Source organism: Mytilus californianus, unplaced genomic scaffold (assembly GCF_021869535.1).
Source record: "Mytilus californianus isolate M0D057914Y unplaced genomic scaffold, xbMytCali1.0.p SCAF_7, whole genome shotgun sequence".
Taxonomy (NCBI): Eukaryota; Metazoa; Mollusca; class Bivalvia; order Mytilida; family Mytilidae; genus Mytilus; species Mytilus californianus.
Window position 1 is genome coordinate 108,665,004 of NW_026262723.1, and position 18,063 is coordinate 108,683,066.

An 18,063-nucleotide genomic window follows, 5' to 3' on the forward strand; every position below is an offset into this window, starting at 1 on the left:
GAATATCCGTTTCACAGATGATAGCGGACATGTTCCTAATGTCGTAACCACAGTCCCGTCCCCCTTTTCCCGAATGTGACCTACCGAATTAGACTTATTACCGGGTTTGTACTAACATGAGCAACACGACGGTGCCACATGTGGAGCAGGATCTGCTTACCCTTCCGGAGCACCTGAGATCACCCCCAGTTTTTGGTGGGGTTCGTGATGATCAGTCTTTAGTTTATGTTGTGTTTTGTGTACTTTTGTTTGTCTGTTGGTCTTTTTTTCTTTTTAAGCCATGGCGTTGTCGGTTTGTTTTTGACTTATGAGTTTGAATGCCCCTCTGGTAGCTTTCGCCTTTCTTTTACAACAATTAGTCAATAACATAAATGAAAACAAATAATACAGGAGAAACTTGTAAAAGATAACAATTGTACAACAAATAGGGCAGGGAAACCAAACACAACTGCACACACTCCTTGTGTTAAATATGTCAGTGAGAGTTCGACCATCTCTCCAGAATGCTAAAACAGCAGAGCATTACAGTAATCCGTAATTATTGGTTTAGATTGACTTAATTCCACTAATCGGCACTGAGGACATTAACCTCTACAGATATAACAAAGGGCAATACTAGTATTTAACATTTGTTTTTCAAAATGATGGGAAACGCTTGCAATATTTTTTTTTTCTCAATGAAATTTGACTTGATATTGATTGTTACAATATTTTCTTTTAAAATTATATGTCGGATGACCCCAACCTTTCATTTTCAACAACACAGACTATATTTGGATGAAGATTATTGGGAAAAAATATATAAAAGGGATGGTGCTCTTTCAGAAATACATTTAATGATTTAATGATCTTAATTGATATATAAAAAATTAATAAAAATGATGTAAACAAAGGGTGAAACATAAATGTCTTATTTGAAAAACCAGTTCAGAGCATCAAAAATAGAAGTAAACTTATCATTACTGTAAAACTGTTAACTCGCACACGTAGTACCACCTGCTGGATTTTTCATATTCGTTCGGTAATCACTTCTTAATTATTTTTTTAAAAATTAAGATCTATTGACGGTCTGAATGTTTTGGTACTGGTATGTAAAGTAATGTTGAATTTTTTTTTTTTTTTACATATTTTACATATTAAAGAACTTTTAAACGATTCTTTTCATAAATTGATATACAAAATGCTACATCCGGTGTCATATGATAGATAAAATTTTACTGATTCGAAAAATATATGGTTTCTTTATACTTTTGCTTGAAATAAGGGAAACAGTTTGCTTCTTTCGACTTACTTAATGTCCTTCCCGGTTCATATGATAGGTTTCTTCACACTAATTTTAAAAGTATATGTTTTCTAGATTCTTTTACATGAAATAAGTACAAAAAAAGGCTATTTCCTGTTTACATTAGGTCACTTCCGGTTGACTTATTCAAGATCATATGTCGTCTTACTCAATGCAAAAGTTCTTATGGCTTTACCATGTTCCAGTATGAAGTTATAGCAAAGGTTAAAATATTAACATTGACCTCAATTTCAAGGTCAAGGATCTCAAATCAGAAATACATTTAATGATTTTGTATGTATGATTAAGAAGTTATCCTTCCAAACAGCATATTTTGAATATTTAAGGGGAGAAAAATCTTGTAAAAAAGTCACTAGAGCACTTCGATTCAAATGTATTGATGTTCCGTCAAGTGGTATCTTATAATTGGACAAAAGCATTATGTCGATAACTTTTACGGTTTATGAGGAGTTGCAATAACAACACAGTTCAAAATATAGAACATGACATTGACCCTTGAACACAATTTCCTGCTAACCTCATATCAAAATACCCTAAGTCTCTACAACTTAAGGTTTATGAGTTACACCGACATACCATTTATGTCGAACACAAAAAAGGGAAACACCTCTTATTGCGTGTAACCGGATTGATTGGTCCAAATTAACCAGAATGTCCTGACGTGTAACGAGCATTTTGGAGAAATAATTTAAGCAATACCTTAACAGTTTCTGATGAGAATCGATAACAAGAAAAAAACTGTATATGGAAAGAAAACTCCCATGTGCAAAAGTGTTTGGTTAAAAAAGGGTGAGTTTCAAAAGCTTAATAACTGTTCAATATATTATACCAAGTTTCTTTTCGACATGCTACGGAACAAAAGAGACATTTCAAAAACTAAAGTGGCCGAAGAATAAAAAAATAATCAGAAAATGATCAGAACAAAATCAAAACGTCTTTCCATGGAAAGGTGGAAAGTCCTCATTAAAGTCACCAACCAGCACGATTTTCGTTGATCTGAGTGGTCAACTGAATTGCTTATGTCCATCTGTGCCAATAATCTAGGTCAATCCAATGTGCTTGATATGAATTGCATTTTAAGCAGGGGCGGATTTTTGGAAGGAATTGCAGGAAATGGAATATACCGCCTGGCGGAACGAGGCGACATTTATTTGGACAATTTTATGCTAAAAATAATAAATTTTCAAATCAAAAGGAGGGTGATCACCCTCTGCAACCTCCCCCATGAATCCGTCACAGGCAAGAAAGTATTTTGGAATTTGATTCAACCAAAATAACTTCGTCGATGGGATTTTCTAGTTCATGATTTCGTACCATTCGTATACCGTCTTCGGCATATGTAAGCAGACCACCGCCGTACTATATTTTCGCTGATTTATATTTGAAAAAGATTTTAGAAGAAAATTACAATCGTCAATCCGTTGATCAAGATGCGTCTCGGTTAACAATAGAATATCTTTCAGACCAGTAATCAACACTTCTGTTTTGACATGAATTATCAGTTATATGGTCACAAATATAACTGTTTACGAAAATTTGAATTTTTCGAAATATCTTACCAATGTTGTAATTAGATCTTTGAATATAGTTTACATTGGCACAAATATCGATTTTGTCATCAGCAAATTAAAACATAACTAAATTTGTATTCTTTTCAAACGGTTTTTTGGGATGTATGAATACACATCCACGTTCACTTTCTATATAGAGATTACTCTATCTATATATTACATTATACATATCTATTAACAGGTTAATTAACTCCTAACTATCCTACTGCATGTCGATACTTTTATTTTTGCATTGCACAAGTCATGTCTGCTTTGACTGTCCATGACGTTAAAACACTAAAACACTAAATCCCTGGGATGTGTTTTAGTTGACTTTAGTCTCTGATGCATGATTTGTTATTATTAGTTGTTTTTGGCTTTTAACTAGCTTTCAGTAACTGTGTTAATTTGACATGTTGATACAGTTTGTAATGTATTTTTGTTATTTAATGTTTACTTATTCAGTGTTATATCTCGTCTCACTATTTTTAATATATACCACCTTTGATGAGTGTTCAGTATGACGATAAATTTTCACTTTTGTTCTCGAACTAGGAACAACAAAATTATTTATTTTGTAAAAATTATTTCCGTACTCTATGTATACCTTACAACAAAATTATTTGTATTTACCTGTGTACATGGTGTACGTTGTTTTATTTGGCGGCATTTTGTCCAAGGTTATGGTTGTCTTTCTGATACTGTTTTACATCTAACCTCCTTGTTTTATTAATATTGTATTTACATTGTGTCATAGATCAAATTTATTCGTTCAGTGTATGTTCACTTGTTTTTGTTAATATGTCTTTTGATTGAGTTAGCCATATCAATTGATATTTAATAGTGTGTCTTTCTATGTTGTGATGTAACACTATTGTTTCGGTCAGGGTGAGGGTTGGCGCCTGTTGGAACATTTGGACCCGCTGCATTTGTTTGCACCTGTCCTGGGTCGGGAGCCTGGTGTTCATAGGTTGTCGTTTGTTGGTGTGGTTCGTGGGTGTTTCTCGTTTCTCGTTCTTTATATAGATTAGACCGTTGGTTTTCCTGTTTGAATGGTTTTACACTAGTCATTTTTGGGGCCCTTTATAGCTTGCTGTTCGGTGTGAGCCAAGGCTCCGTATTGAAGGCCGTACTTTGACCTATAATGGTTTACTTTTACAAATTGTGACTTGGATGGAGAGTTGTCTCATTGGCACTCATACCACATCTTCTAATATCTACTAAGGACTTTCTACCCCACGAATAGAATACCTTAGCTGTATTTGGCAAAACCTTTCGAAATTTTGGGTGCTCAGTGCTCTTTAACTTTGTACTTTATTTGTCTTTTTATGATTCGAGCGTCACTGACGAGTCTTTTGTAAACGAAACTCGCTTCAGGCGTACAACATTCTAATCCTGGTATCTATGATGAGTACAACAGGCGGTTCCTCCTAAGCAGTCTCATTATTAGAAAAGCTTCCTTCCTGTACTAGTGTGAATTCCTCTGATACTAGCAGTACCCGCAGATGACTGGGATGGACTAGGTACAATCTGTTCAGTGATAGATGAATCACTGACAATACCGGTTCTTGTGCTGATTCTATTATCCCATTCTTACCAGTCAGGTCAAGTTGTATCCATTTCATGTGTCTTCTTAAAGGTTTTATTCTTGGTCTTTGTTTTCGGTTTTAAAGTAGATGTAGATCTGGTCTGTCGCTTAGGAAACCAATGGATAGTATAAAGTTACGATGGATCGTCCTTGAACGTCCCTCTCCATTTTCCTTCCTGACTGTTAATACAGGGATTTTTTAAAAACAGATTTTTAAGAAAAAAATGGTGGGTTGAACCTGGTTTTGTGGCTAGCCAAACCTCCCGCTTTTATTAAAGTCATTGCACTAAACTACTTTGCTCTTCATGGACCCTTTAATTGGAATAAAAGATATCTTATCTTATCTTGTTCAACTCCCCTAATGATCCCCAAGTATCTGTCCCTTGATGTTTTAAAGTTCAAACTTATTAAATGACTACCAAAACGAGGAAGTAAATAAGTCATTCAGTATTTTTGTACATACCAAAATATATTCGGAATTTACCATCTTACTAAACCAACTTTTTGTGAGTTTAATATATAAATAAGTTAACCGATGGAAAGAGGTCAACATAACAGGTCCTACAATAATCATTTCCACAAACTAATATAAAGGTAAGATAAATTCATTTATGTATATATGTTATCGATCATAAACGAATGTCCATTCAATGTATACAGTTATTCTAACAATGGCATTTAGTTATCTCGTTTTTGGTGTTTTCTGTTCTTTATAAGCGACACCTGGTCTGGACATTTTATTATCTTTTGTCTCTTATGTTCTATCGATGTATCTAAGACACTTGAAGGTCTTGATTGATCGCTAACATATTTTATTTATTATTCAAACATTGAAAATGATTTCATGGCCGCCGACCTTGGTACATATTGCTCATTGGCAACATTCATTACTTGGCATCAGCTTCTTATGTTGCTCTGGTCTTATGGTCACTGATGAAACTGCTATACACAAGAATACGATATACATTTACTTTCTATTTATAATTGTCATTTGAATTGTTAAATAGTAACATGTAAGCATGTTATAAATGTACAACTATCTATTCTATTCAATTCTGTTGTGTTCAAATTAATGTAAACATCTGGGTACATACAATATTGCAGTACTTTATTTCAATAACATATTTACTATTTACACACCCTTATATATCAGATAAACATGTAGCTACTCCTGATTTAAAGCACACAATTTTAAAATAAAAATTATGTGTTGCAGTAATACAAAGTTTTCTTAGCTAGTTAAACCTTTATGTACTAGAGCCGAACATTCATGTCGTACTATTTGTTATGTTAAAAAAGAGAAGAATTAGTTAAAATGGAGTCCAGATATATAAAGGAATGGATTTCAACTGGTTTCAAATAACTGTGCACATGACCAAATTGAAAAGGTGACAACTGTGAAAACAGCAGCCAAAATACACCTCATAGTTGAGAACCTTCCAACACAAAAAATCCACATATAGCAATATTGGATCAAGTTTAACATGTTTATGGAACGTATCTCTATAAAACATGGAATATCTTTAATCGAAAATATCTGAGAAAGTATCTCCAAAGTTCCTTGTCGATATAAATAAATTTACCAGTTAAAATAACAAATTAAACCAACCCGCACTGATTGTTCAATTTACATAAAAGTAAAATAACAAAAAAACAGAACTCCGAGGAGAATTAAAAACGGAAAGTCCTATATCAAATGGCAAAATCAAAAGCTCAAAACAACTGTCATATTCCTGACTTGGTACAGGCATTTCCTTATGTAGAAAACAGTGGATTAAACCTGGTTTTATAGCTAGCTAAACCTCTCACTTGTATGACAGTCGCATATAATTCCATTCTATTGACAACAATGTGTGAGCAAAACAAACAATTATAATAGGTAAAAATGTCAGAAATTGGGGTACAGCAGTCAACATTGTGTTATAATCTTAATCACAAACATCTATGTCAACAAAGAAAAACAAAGAGCATATAGACACTCTATAGACAAAGCACATAAGCAAAAATGAAAGACAAGAATAAAAAAAATTACCATAGCACAATAACACAATGGCGGTATGTATAAATACCGAGCCACGCCAAAAGGATATTACAAAAAATGAAGTAAACAGTAAAGGTTAAAAATATACAAAAACAAATAAAAGGAACACTATAACACGTAATTTAGATAATAAACAACGTCAGTACCTAGAATCTATACTCCAAGACCATCATGTATTATTTGTGAAGTTGATACGAAATATTTATCAACAAGGTCTTGGTATCTTCCGATACACTTTTTTTTTTAGAAAAAGGACGAGACGTTCTTTGACATAACCCTGGTTCATCACATTTCTGCTCAGACTCTGTTGACATTTTATAAAGTTTGAGTAGCAGCTGTATAAGAAATTGCTGATGTGAAAGTTTAACTTAAATTCATTAAAATCAATTGCGGGAAGGATTACAATTTTGATTTTAAATAAAATTTACATTTCAAAAAGGCATCACTGACCAAAAACGAAATTATAAAGCATATAGAACTCATCTGAGAATTTAGTGATGAAGTCATCGACCGGATTTGCTTATTAATAAAATCCAAGAACATAAGAGGTTAGAGCGGTTGTTGGTGAATGAACTTCAACGTTTCCAGGACCCCCCCTGTGTTATCCAAAGGCCCGAAATATCGTGGGGGCCTTAATCCATCAGTTGGAAACACACTTCAAAATACAAAATCTTTTCGAATGGGTTTGGGCTGTGAGGTCGTTGATACAAATTAGACTAAAAGAACTGAATGGGTCTATGGATACACATGATACATCGATCTTTAAAACCCAAATGTTGCTACGCACCTGTCCTACCTCCATGACAAATATGGTGTTGTCCCTGCAGATAAAGCCCCAAATCAACATCGTTTTTGTGTTTAAATTACATAACACAAACTGCTTGATAATGGAAGTGACAATTTACTTGGAAACTGAACATATACCCAAAATACACTTACCAAGGAGGACATCCTGAATAATCATAGGTCTGTTCTTCTGGAATTTCAACCAAAGATGAAGAATTTTATCTTCTTTCACTGTATTGGATACCTAAATTACATAACTGTCGTTACAAACAATGTTATATTACTGGGTCTTCCAAATCTTGCACGAAAACTCTTTCTAAAATCATTACATCAATTTTATCAGAAACCAAAGGCGGACTTCAAAGATATTGTGAAACTACATACTCTAGGGGTGGCGTGAATCAGATGTGGATACTAAATTCCAAAGATCTGTTGGAATACATACGATCTAAGATACGATCTAAGACTCTTTCCTCTTGCAATAGTATTAAAACATTTAACTTTTCTACCCTTTACAAAAGTATTCCCCATTTAAAAAAAAGCCAAAAGACAAATTTGAACGAATTGGTCCTACTTTGTTTTATGAAAATGAATGGCCAACGTAGATATATATATCTTGTCTTAGGGATGTATAATTCGCACTCTGTAAAAAATCACTCTGATTCTAACAAAAATGCTCTAAAACTTACATTATCAAGATGCTTGATTTCATGATTGACAACATATTTGTTACGTTTGGTGGACGTGTTTTTCAATAATCTATCGGCATCTATTCCATCGAATTTGATATAAAGGATACAAAAGATACAGTACGCCTGCCTCATATGTTGACTTACATCTTGAAATTAACAATGATGGTCGGTTGAGAACAAAACTTTACGACAAAAAAGACGATTTCAGCTTCCCAAATGTGAACTTTCCGTTTCTATGTAGCAACATTCCAGCAACCCCTGAATATGGAGTATATATATATATATATAAATAGGTTTTTATCCAACGCAATCATAGGTTTGAACATTGTTTTCAATTAAGACTTGTTTATATTTTTTCGTTTTGGCTTGTATTATATTTGCCTTCGGGTTTATATGATCCGTTCATCCTATTTCGACTCTTAAAATTCAAGAGTCTATCCTAAATTGAGGTAAATTATATGGCCTTCTAAATACCGTTTCGATCCCTAACAACACTGAAGAGACATTGATTGTCGAAATCCGGATATGGTGTACTCATTTTTGCAACTTTTGTTTGCGGTATACCATCTATTCCGCAAGTTTATTGTTTTCTGTTTGGTATTAAATTAATAGTTAAGATCCATTTTGTTACATCTGGTGATCCGTTTATTTGGCAATCGCCAATGGCAGTCAGCAGGGTTTAAGAACATCTGGTGTTCGACCTGTTAGTCAAATGCGTTTTGTTAAAATATACTTTTTCACTTTTTTGGTCCTTTGGAAAATGTTGTTTGTGCTGTATTTAGACCCCTCTACCAAGAAATTTGTTTTGCATGCACACGTATAAAAATTGCGGTTTTTATCCAACGCAATCATAGGTTTGAACGTTGTTTTCAATTTAGACTTGTATATATATATATATTTATATATAGGCCTAAAAAAATAATTTTCACATGTGCAGATATATATATATATTCATAAAATAAATAGTAAAATAAGTAAACAAGTTAACAGTTCCAGTTCAATCAATTTCAACCCGAACTGATTGAACTATATATAAAAAAACCAAGTCCAAATTGAAAACTACGTTCAAACCTATGATTGCGTTGGATAAAAACCGCAATTTTTATACGTGTGCATGCAAAAAAAAATTCTTGATAGAGGTGTCTAAATACAGGACAAACAACATTTTCCAAAAGACCAAAAAAGTGAAAAAGTATATTTTAACGAAACGCATTTGACTAATAGGTCGAACACCAGATGTTCTTAAACCCTGCTGACTGCCATTGGCGATTGCCAAATAAACGGATCACAAGATGTTACAAAATGGATCTTTTAAAATTATTAATTTAATACCAAACAGAAAAAAATAAACTTGCAGAAAAGATGGTATACCGCAAACAAAAGGTGCAAAAATTAGTACACCATATCCGGATTTCGACAATAAATGTCTCTTCAGTGATGTTAGGGAACGAAACGGTATTTGGAAGGCCATATAATTTACCTCAATTTAGGATAGACTCTTGAATTTTGGAGAGTCGAAATATTAGAAATAGGATGAACGGATCATATCAACCTAAAGGAAAATATAATACAAGCTCAAACGAAAAAATATAAACAAGTCTTAATTGAAAACAACGTTCAAACCTATGATTGCGTTGGATAAAAACCGCAATTTTTATACGTGTGCATGCAAAACAAATTTCTTGATAGAGGGGTCTAAATATATCACAAACAACATTTTCCAAAAGACCAAAAAAGTGAAAAAGTATATTTTAACAAAACGCATTTGACTAACAGGTCGAACAACAGATGTTCTTAAACCCTGCTGACTGCCATTGGCGATTGCCAAATAAACGGATCACAAGATGTTACAAAATGGTTCTTTTAAAATTATTAATTTAATACCAAACAGAAAACAATAAACTTGCGGAAAAGACGGTATACCGCAAACAAAAGGTGCAAAAATTAGTACACCATATCCGGATTTCGACAATTAATGTCTCTTCAGTGATGTTAGGGATCGAAACGGTATTTGGAAGGCCATATAATTTACCTCAATTTATATAAATATATATCAATATAAATTGAGGTAAATTATATGGCCTTCCAAATACCGTTTCGATCCCTAACATCACTGAAGAGACATTAATTTTTATACACAATGTATTTGTTATTTGTCAGCAATCTAATTCAACATTTTTTATATACCGTATGGGTTAATGATTCAATTCTAAAGCTTTAACGGTGACGACAGTTATGATGTTACAAGAACGATTGCGTCAATAAGAATTCCAAATAAACAGCACTGAACGATCTAAATTTATAAATATTTAAAAATTGACAACGGTAAAGTAGTTACAACAGAGTCTGCGTATTTAAACATCGCAAACAAACGGCCGTTAAAATATAATAATAAATTTTGACTAAGGTTAACTAGTTGAACGTGGCTTGGTACTTTTACATCCCTCAAAAAATTAAGCAATCTAAATTGGTATATTCAACAGATTTATTTTAGAGATGAGTAAGGTAAAGAAATAGAAACAGAGACTATAATAATAAGTAATATAACCCAAATGTGAAGCACTGCATGGAGTCGAACTACATCTTTTCATTTATCCCATTTGGTGCCAAAGTTGTTAATTTTCTTATCCAAAATCTTTCCCGAGTGAGTCTATCCTCCCTAGACCAAGCAGAGTTGTGGTCAATGATTGTAATGGTCAGTCGATTGAGATCTGCCATAGTGTGGCCAGGGGATCTCAAATGTCGACTGAGAGGGAGGTCTGGCTTGCATTGGTAGTCGCTACGATGACCGTTCATTCGTTTGTGAAACGGCTTTTCTGACTCGCCAACATACTGTTTACCACATTTACACTGTAGGAGATACACAACATTTGTAGTCTTGCAATTAACATTGCAAAATATGGTGTATTCTGTACCAGTAGAGTGACTGTTAAAAGTCTGGGTAAACAGTATTTGTTTGCAAGTCAGACATCGTTTGTTTCCAGCCACCCTTGCAAGAGCCACGGACGAAGAGCCTGCTTGAGAGGATAAATCAGCTCTCACCAGCAAGTCTTTAAGACTTTTGGGCCTACGGACAGCCAGTACAGGTGGCTCGGGAAAGATCTTGGATAGTTTAGGATATTCTTCGATTTCTTTCCAATTTTCGCGGATTAGGTGAGATAAGTTGTCTATATATAAACCAGTTGATACGATATTCCAGAGCTTGCATTTTCTATCAAGGTTTCCTTGATAAAGAGTTGCTGCATACAAGGACACTATTAAACGATGAGTTCCAAGTAGTGAAGTTGAAATCATCCCTTCTTAAATTTTGAAACCGCGAGTTGATTGACTGTTATGGAATATTTCTTTTCACATATGACGACGGGTATGTTCCGACAGTCATAACTACAATCCCATCTCCTTTTCCTCAAATGTCACCTATCGAATCAGACATTATCACCGGGTTTGTACTTACATGGGCAACACAGCGGATGCCACATGTGGAGCATGATCGGTTTACCCTTCTGGAGCACTTGAAATCACCCCTAGTTTTGTTTAAAAAAGTGTGTTCGTGTTGCTCAGTCTATATTTTTATGTGTTGTTCTTTAATTTTTCAATGTCTGTGTTGTTTTTACCGGTAACAGTCTCGTCTACCCTTTGTCATGAAATCCGGTTTCTGTTTCTAATATTTTGGTCAAGTTTCCGGGTTAGAACATTTACTTTACCGATGGATTATCAATTTGGTTATGTCTTAGGGTTAGATAAGAGTCAATTACCAATCCGCTATTTTCTGATGTCCAAGTACAAGTATTTGATGAAACTTATCAACGTATATTTTGTAGTAATACGACGGATGTCGCATGTGGAGTAGGATCTGCTTACCCTGCGGAGAACCTGCGATCACTCCCGCATTTTGGTGGGGTTTGTGTTGCTCAGTATTTGGTTTTCTATGTTGTGTTTTGTATACTGTTGTTTGTATTTTGATCGTTTTTAGTTTTTTGCCTAGCATTGTCAGTTTGTGTTTGCCTAACGCATTTGAATGTCCCTTTGGTATCTTTCGCCTCTTTTTTTGCATTTCTACTGTTTTATTAGTACCTGAAAAAAATAAGCACCCTTGCATCTGGTCCATAAACAATGGTGTGTGGTGACTCCTTTCTTTGTTATACACTAGTCATCGTGAAAACTATTGCAAATTCAACGGATCTTTTTACCGGCATTAACATTCATTGTGGATATATCAAATAATATATATTAGCGCATAAAGTTTTGTTTAGATATAAAAGTATATGTAGATATTGTATGATTGTCAATGAAAAACTATTAAGAAAGACACAAGATCGTTGATGCAACAATGAGCAAAACAAATACTTTAATTATAAAGTGAGTTACTAAAGAAAGGCCCTATCATGAAATAATGCGAAAAAATTCAAACGAGAGAACCAACAGCCAGATTTCAGCTTAAAAAGATAAAAGAAAAACAAATATTGTAGACAGCAACCAATTGCCGTAACTGGCGAAGTTGAACCATTTTTGCGAGCGCTAATCTCTTTCCCATCCTGTGACAATGGTGTACTAACCCAACATTAGAACAAACTGAAAAAAAAACGGATGAAAAGGGCTTGGCGCATCAGATTGGCAGGGTATCATAAGTCTGCGTAGTCAATTTTGGAAGTGCTTCTTGCTTTAAAAAATGCTACATAACTTGCTTACTTATTTCCATTTTTTTAAGGTGAGAACTTTTCATTCGTTATATTCTTGTTTTATGATTTGTTTTTGCTCGTTACTGAGAAAGAAGGCAACATATTATGTTAAAACAGATAATTTTCTATTTTTGTTTCAGATGATAACAAATTTTTAATTAAAATTAATAAATTGAAAGAAATTATCTTGACTTCTTATTTTCTGGACAATTGTCGCTCCAATGACCAATCTTTTCGCAAGGAAAACATATACCGTGCTTCTAGTTTGTGTTCGTGCTTCGCTTTTTGTTATCTGGAACAGGTCTTGAACGCTTGTTTGCCGTTTCCGCTTTTGACTTTCTTTAGGGTCTAGATTGGGCTCTTCATGCGTTTCTTGTCATCAAAATCGTCTGCTATTGGACTCGAAATGTATTTTTGCACTACACGCCATCCTAACTCGGAATAATCCGCTAATTTAATTTACTTTTGGTGCTTATGAACTAAGTCTATACCGTTTGCTATCATTTCATCTGTTGCAAGTACTTTCGACATATTAACTTCAGAAGTATAAGGCAAGGGTAAGGTTTTAGTAAGCTTAGACATTACTTTACTTCTGAAATTTGCAATTATCTGATACAATTTCTTTGATTTTAGTGATTTGTGCATTAAAAATATCCTACTGTGATTGTTGAATATTGATTTGTAAACGGTTCATTCTGGAATCCATCAATATGGTCATATTGTTCAACATGTTCTGCTCTGCTGAGAACTAGCGAAAACATTTTTAACCTCTTTTGCAATGGCTTCTCGAACAGTTACTGACGATTCTAACACGGTGTCAATCTTGACACTATGACTGTTTGGTATAAAATGAAGGATTTCAATATATTTCCCCGCACTTGGAAATATTCACTTGACTAAATTATAAAATTCATACGCATCGTTAATACAAATGTTCCCCGCTATTTCTTGAAACGCGGGATTTCTATTACTTTGTGAAGTTTGTGATGATCTTTAACCCGGTGCTATCTTTCATCACTTTATCGCTTGTGACTTAAAGTCATATGAAACGAGTTTTTTTTATAATTTCAATGTTATCGAAGTTATTGGACCAATGCATGCATTTATACTAATCTAAGTCCTGTATGCACGTTTTTTTATATTTATTACGAATCTGTAACGTATTATCGACAAATAATATTTTATTCAGTGATTGTTGATCACAAGCTTATTAACTTTCGAGTTTGTTGCCGAATTTTACCGGATCGTGACATTGACATTGAGTCGTGATATATTCTTTTTATTTTTATGTGTTCCCATTTGTTAAACTTAAAAAATTTCCTTAACAGTTCTTTAAGAATCAGTTATTACTATTTACCTTCCAGTGCATGTTTGTTTATAATCTTTCATCACGGGTTTCCCTTCGCACTTGCGCTGTGCTATTGCCGAAGTTCTAACGAGAGGTTTCGTAGTTAAGGTCACTGCATACGGGAAATTATCGGCAAATTAGTGTACGGGAAGACAACAATTCAATAGCCGCACATTATAAAGATTTTCATAAAACAAAGGATTTTCTTTTACAAGAAAGTTCACGTACATCCTAGCAATTCAAGTATATAAAACATATTCAACTTTTTTTTTAGATTTGAAGTTTTATATGACTTTAACTCACACGAGACATCATTTCGAGGTCTTCAATCTTAAACCGTCAGAATATACTATACTGATGGTGTCATATAACCTGAAATTCCCTCGGATTTGTTTCTCTTGGATGGAATGTTCCAAATAAACTTGTGAATTCAAAATCACTAGTAAACTATTGTTGCCTCTTTTATACAGAATATACCCCTTATTATTGTACACCGTCGCTCTATAACTCCTTATACTATGCCAGATTTGTGGTGATGAAATATTCGTTCACTTCATTCAAATGATTTGTTAATCAATGCTCTTCAGCTTCGTATTTTATTTTGCCTTTGTTACTTATTTGATTCGAGTGTTTCGCATGAGTATTTTGTAGACGAAACGCGCGTCTGGTGTACAAGCTTTTAATCTTGGCATCTATGATGAGTTTATTGATAGATTTGCCGATAACTGAAGGTCATTTACTTATTTCATATATTTATTTTTCTACCGGACTATATTGATTATAAAAGTGATAGCTTAATTTACAATTTTCTTTCCTTTCAATAGACAGTATTGTTTTGAATCCAAAATGGTGGAAAAGGGGACAACACTTGGTGATTTGAAGGAAAGACTTTTGGATATATCAAAATATTGTCCTACCAAAATATTGAATGCTGTGCGAAACTCTTATAGGGGATTTTTCTGGAACAAAGCAAATCTTGAACAGGACTTACTCTTTCTAGACCATCTCATTGAGGTTCCAGCTATGAATAGAGAAAAGGAAAACTTTGACATAAAAAACTTTGAAAATGCAATCGTCGATTTCATTGAAGTGCTCATCTTTATTACAGAAAAGAAAAACCCCGAAGAGTTCAGCTTTAATATTGTGTCAGTTGGCAGTTTCCCTCTTAATCTAAAAATTCTTGCAATCAACGAATTCGACTTTATCCTGCCATGGATCATACGCTCGGATAACTTTGATAACTCTTACAAAGATTTCATACAAGGAAAAACCGACACCCAACCCGCGGAAAAGTTGGAGTTTCATAAACTTTTTGAAGAAACTATTTCTGATCTCACCAAATCTGACGAAAGAAAAAATGTTGAAATTGATGGTCCGTATTTTACTGGACCTGCTGTAAATATAGAACTTTGCTGGAAGTGCTCATGTGATCATAAACACAAAGTTAGTTTAGATTTTACCATAGCCATAGAAACAGATACAACTGTGGAAACATATTTTGAAAGTAAACTTTCACATTTGAAGAATTCTCCTTTTAACTGCTTAGTAGAAAAAACTAAAAGAGATGGAATTCAACATATATCTATTATTTATGATGGGTTAAAGAATTATGTTGTTACAACTAATCTATTTGACACTTATATGTTCGCAATATGTGATTACCTTTCTATGAACATAAGAATGTGTTACAGAATTCTTAAATTCATACGCGATGTTCTCTTCCCTCGTCATTTTCGACAGAGATGGTATTTTTCGGGCGAAATAAATGATGCCTTTGACCAAGGTGTGTCCTCGCATGTATTAAAACATGTTCTTTTCAGTGAAGTCATCAAGTTTCCGAGAAAAGAGCACTGGAACGAAGGCAAGATATGTGCAAGAATTTCATCGATGTTGACTTGCTTAACTGATGCAAATAGCGATAGCTTTAACTCTAGTTATGATGCCATTGAGTTGAAACTAAGGGATTGTTTCACACAGAGAAATTTTTGTTTACACAATGAAACCTTTTTGTTATTAGAGATCATCATCAAGGATTTACAGGTGATTTTATTGAAAGGAATTCTACCAAAAAATGACGAACAATGCACAACCAGTAACAGTAATAATGGTTTTTACTTATCAGTCAAGGGACGTCTGTTTAAAGTCGAAACGTCTATGATACATAGCTTGCTGTCTCTGTTTGCTGCAAAGATTCCGATAATGAGAAAACACGAATTAGGGTCGGATATTTTAGAAAGCAATTTCGCCAAATGGATTTACAAATATTCGCATTCTTTAACAGAAAAGCTCTTTCTTCTGGACCTGACTACCCACACACCGGAAATGGTTGAAAAGATCGTTGGCTTGTTTAAAGTTGATGTGATAGTTCAAGAAGATTTTTCCTCGAAAAATTATAAAAAGAAAATAGAAAAATTTGAGACCATTTGCCAAGGTTGTGAAATGGAATTTAAGTGGGCTTTAGGAGAATATGCCGGGAGATCTAATCAAATAGTGAATACTTCAGAAAACACTGAAATTTGGAAAAAAGAATTATATTCCGATCTTCGTCAGATTTTTGAATCTGCGAGTATTCATGATATTGCTATAGTTCACAAAAATATTCACAAAAAGGAAATCGACGACGAAGCTCAAAGCAAGAAATTAAAAGAAATCGGTCGCATATTTAGCCATTATTTGCAACAGTTAAAAACCAAAAAAACAACACTTTCTGATCAGTCTATAAAACTTGAAATTTATTTTCTTTTGGAGTGGTATTGGTTGAAATTCATTATGGAAAGTATAAGAGATATGCTGAGTTGAGTCAGTCCTAAAATGAACTTACATCGGACTCACACTAGTACGTATGTTCTATGTACTGATATGAATTGAACACCTTGTGGCAGTATAATATAATTCTTTTTATATACTTTGCAAATAATTGTTTATATTGTGTTATTTGTAAAAAAAGGTATATCAAAGATATATGTCACCTTGATTATTTCAAGCTACATACAGGCTGTGTAAGTTTCTCAGATTTTGAAGGAAAATTCATTATAAAAACATTATCATGTTCAATATGCAAATGAACACTGTTTGCACCACGCTTTTAAGTCCGGCCATTTTTTTTTTTATGTTAGCCCATTATTACATTCTATATTTATGAAAAAACTTGATTTTGAAAATGTTTAATAGTGCGGCATTATCTTTTAATGTACTATCATGGAAGTATTAAATTGTCAAATACTTCCATGATATTATCAACTATAAAAATATTTTTCTTGGCGTCTTTGGCAGAGGTATTTATAAGTTTGTTTGCAATTTTAGTCAGTTGTGTTGTATGTCTGTTATATATGTTGACACAGTTTTTGATGTCGGGTCCCAACTATTGTCACATAAACCTATTAAGTCTGTTTTTGTATATATAAAAAGAAGATGTGGTATGATTGCCAATGAGACAACTCTCCACAAGAGACCAAATGACACAGAAATTAACAAGTATAGGTCACCGTACGGCCTTCAACAATGAGCAAAGCCCATACCACAAAGTCAGCTATAAAAGGCCCCGAAATGACAAATGTAAAACAATTCAAACGAGAAAACTAACGGCCAGTTGCTCACCAAATGTTGTAACGGAACTATAAACAACAGTCATACAAGTGGGAGCTTTAGCTAGCTATAAAACCAGGCTTAATCCACCAATTTATTCGGAAATGCCTGTACCAAGTCGGGAAAATGACAGTTGTTTTCCATTCGTTCCGTTGGTTATTGTGGTCTATCGTTTGATTTTTCAGGTTTTATGGATTTCCTCATTTTTGAATTTACCTTGGAGCTTTTTTTTATCAGAATAATTGATATGACAGTCCCTAGATTTAGTTCTTTAGTAAAACTGCTACTACAGCCCCTAGCTCAATTCCTTTGTGTAATTTGCTAACACGGCCACTAGTTTCAACCTAAGCAGTACGTTTTGGTATAATTGTAAAGACAGTCTTTAACTTCAACTCTCTGGTATTACTGCTAAATACAATATTACCAACGATGTAGTCCTTCACCTCAATATAAGGTGTCCTGATATAAGTTTGAAGACAGTTCTTAGCTTC

At 33.8% G+C, this 18,063-nt stretch overlaps 1 protein-coding gene across 2 annotated transcripts; it reads left to right on the top strand.

The window, feature by feature from the left end:
• The first annotated feature begins 4,844 nt into the window (after nucleotides 1-4,844).
• LOC127708168 (uncharacterized) lies at nucleotides 4,845-17,248 on the top strand. 2 transcript variants are annotated; one of them, XM_052213010.1, is made up of 2 exons: nucleotides 4,845-5,035; nucleotides 14,812-17,248. In XM_052213010.1, exon 2 carries the CDS (start codon nucleotides 14,834-14,836, stop codon nucleotides 16,784-16,786), a length of 1,953 nt encoding a protein of 650 aa, XP_052068970.1. In that variant the 5' UTR covers nucleotides 4,845-5,035; nucleotides 14,812-14,833; the 3' UTR covers nucleotides 16,787-17,248. The 2 variants fall into 2 exon arrangements, with proteins under 2 accessions (XP_052068970.1, XP_052068971.1); XM_052213011.1 differs by having other exon boundaries at nucleotides 14,816-17,248.
• Nucleotides 17,249-18,063: the final 815 nt, after the last annotated feature.